General features: G+C 50.8%; 1 protein-coding gene across 2 annotated transcripts in view; it reads right to left on the bottom strand.

The window, feature by feature from the left end:
- The window catches only part of Themis2 (thymocyte selection associated family member 2), a 16,461-nt gene that overhangs the window by 12,355 nt on the left and 1,254 nt on the right, over positions 1 to 2,852 (bottom strand). For both annotated transcript variants that reach the window (XM_023703099.1, XM_023703101.1), the window contains exon 2: positions 1,631 to 1,771. In XM_023703099.1, coding sequence (XP_023558867.1) covers positions 1,631 to 1,771 — 141 coding nt within the window. The remainder of the gene's footprint in view (positions 1 to 1,630; positions 1,772 to 2,852) is intronic.

Here is a 2,852-nt window from a genome sequence, read left to right as displayed (position 1 = left end):
AAAAAAAAAAAAAAGCAAAAAAAGTATTAAAAGCACATTGCCACTAACGCCCTCACAATATCCCCACTTGCTTCAGATACACTATCTCACCATGATCACCACTTTTCCGGGTTTTTTGTTTGTTTGTTTTTTTCTTTTTTCTTTTTTGGCAGAACTGGGGATTGAACTCAGACCCTTGAGCTTGCCAGGGAAGTGCTGCTTCTACTGAGCCATCTCCCCGGCCCCCTCACCACTTTTCCTAGCAGTACCAGAAGTCCTCTCTCTGGACTGCCTTCCTGAACTGGTTCAAAGCCTTTACCTCTTGTGGTCATTTTGACTTTGGAGAGGACCAAGCAGCCGCAGAGCAAGGCCTGCCTTTCTGCCGGATGGCCCTGGGCAGCGGGTATATATGTGTCTGATCACTGCACATAAAGACCCTTTCAAAAGAGGACCCAGAACCACTTCAGAAAGTGGCAAGAACAACGGGATGAATGTGTGCAAAGAAAGGAGGGATATTTTGAGTGGGGAGGGCAATAGCAACGGGTCTTTGTTGTCAGAAAGGTTTTAGAACGCAAACATTCACGGTGTGCTTCTGTCGCAGCTGGCATGTGCACGTGTACTGAGAAAGTGGGCTGAGGAGGAAAACGTAGGGAAGGTTTAGCAACCAGTGAATCTCGAGGCTGAGTGTCTATCAAGTCCTCTGTGAATCTGAAATTATTTCTGAAGAAAAACAAAACCTCAAAAAGAAAACCAAAAACAAACAAAAAAGAAACCTCACTTGTGTATTTCCAAACCTCACCAGCTGCTCAATTCATTCTTTTTTTTTTTTTTTTTTTTTTTTTTTGAGAGCAGGGGCACTCAGGATGCCTTCAGGGCAGGTCTGGTTTGGCTTGAGGATGAGGGGATGCAACCACAGCATCCTGAGGCTGACTGCTTTGTTTCAGCAGGCACTTAAACACCTGAGCTAATGGGCAGGCCCCCTGTTTAATCCATTTTATTTTATTTTAAATTTTTTTATTTTATTATGTATGTGTGTGTGTGTGTGTGTGTGGCCAGCTCAGCCCACCAGGGGGCGGGGCTGGCTGGCATGTGGTGCTGGGGGATTGAACCATGGTCCCTCTGATTTGCTACAGCTTGTTCTAGGTAGGTGCTTTAGACCACTGAGCCATCTCACCAGCCCTGTTCAATCCATTTTAAAGTAGATGCCAACCTACATCAGCACCACACAGCCCCGGGTGGGCTGGCTCCTCCCAGAGCCCTCTTGAAAGCTGGCACCCATTTGCCCTCCTGTCACTGCCACCTGGACAGGCCTGGCTCATCCTGAGCCTCACTGCCCCAGGCACAGGACCAGGCACACATGGGTGTCAGCAGATGTCAGGTGAGTGAATGTGTGGACACACACAGGGACTGACCCAGGACAGAGAGCTGGACGTGGGCAGAGGGGACTAGAGACCAACACGGAGAGGGTGAGGCCATGCCAGGCTCAGAGTGTTTATTATCAGACCACTCTGAGGACAGCCCTGGCCTCTAGGCTGCAAAGCCCAACAGGTAGGCGTGGATGCTGGGATTGGTAAGCCGTCAACGAGTTCCTACAGGCTTCCTGGAAGCTGCTAGCCATGTGGGGAGGTAGGAGGCAGGGAACCTTTCTTACCCTGGAAGTTGGGGGACAGCTCCAACTTCTGGCCTGTGCCTGGGTTCTGACAGACCACTTTCTTCAGGGTTACCTTTGTGACCTTCATTAGGTCCCCTGTGGACAGGCAGCACTCATTTCCACAGATCTCGTAGATGGAGCCTGTGGAGAAAAGGACTCAGTTTCCTCATTTGGCAGGGGTCAGGCACCAAGGGACCTGTGTCCTGCTCCCCACATGTTCTGCTCTAAATGCACCTCCTGTGGTGTGCTTCTCTAGCTTTTTTTCATACTGATAGGGCTGATCCACCTCTGCATCCTGCAGCCAGCACAGAGCTCAGCCTCAGATATATCTGTGAATCCATAAAAAACCCCAGTGAATCTCAACTTCTTCACTACACAGTTATGAAATCGTAGCTGGGAGGGTGAGCTGCACAGAGCCACGTGGGGCCCAGCCATCCTGAAGCCCTTTGCTTTCACCTTCAGGTGAGCCACTTTTAAGAAGCACAGGCAGGAGCGGAGGAGGCCCTGACAGGGTGCTGTCCAGTGGGCAAGGTTCTGGGCATCACCTCTGGCTCAGCAGCCCAATTTCCTGGTTTAAAGAGAAGGTGCACAGTCGAGATCTCACACCGAAAGACTTCCTGGGCTCTCCATCCAGCTGCAGGAGGACAGGAAACTACAGGTGACCTGCCTTAAGGCCACCTGAAATCCTCCTACTCCCATAAGGCAGCCTCTGTAGAAACCCTGTAAAGCTGATGAAAACCTCACTCTTACCCCCCCCCCCACACACACACAGCGCATACAGCACAGCTCTGTCTGCAATGCAGGGTGTGGACCTTCCTGCTGCAGGTCGTAGCTACGGAGCTATATATACACCTATATATACCTAGCTCAGGGCTAAGTGCTGCAGATGCCTCATTGCTTTTAATACCCATGAGTGCTCTTGGGGAACTGGCGGTTTCCCATTCCTAAATAACGACACTGAGTTTCTCTTTCTTAAACTGGCAGAGCTCAGAGGAACTAAGTGATTCAAAATGATCAGAAAACAGGAGGCAGACCTTGGGGTCAAGTCCAGGGTGTTTTGTCTCTAAACTGGCGTTCCTAAGCAGGTGACCACTGGCCACCATTGCTGTGGCCACCTGTCCTCCCACTCACCCCATCTGCACACCCACTGGTTCCCCACTAATCACACCGCCCGAGGGGAGGGCACTTCCCCTCCCCAGATCAGGCAGAGTGAGGAAACACG

Source organism: Octodon degus, unplaced genomic scaffold, assembly GCF_000260255.1.
Source record: "Octodon degus isolate 3935 unplaced genomic scaffold, OctDeg1.0 scaffold00163, whole genome shotgun sequence".
NCBI classification, from domain to species: Eukaryota; Metazoa; Chordata; class Mammalia; order Rodentia; family Octodontidae; genus Octodon; species Octodon degus.
This window is presented reverse-complemented; position numbering and strand designations above follow the sequence as displayed.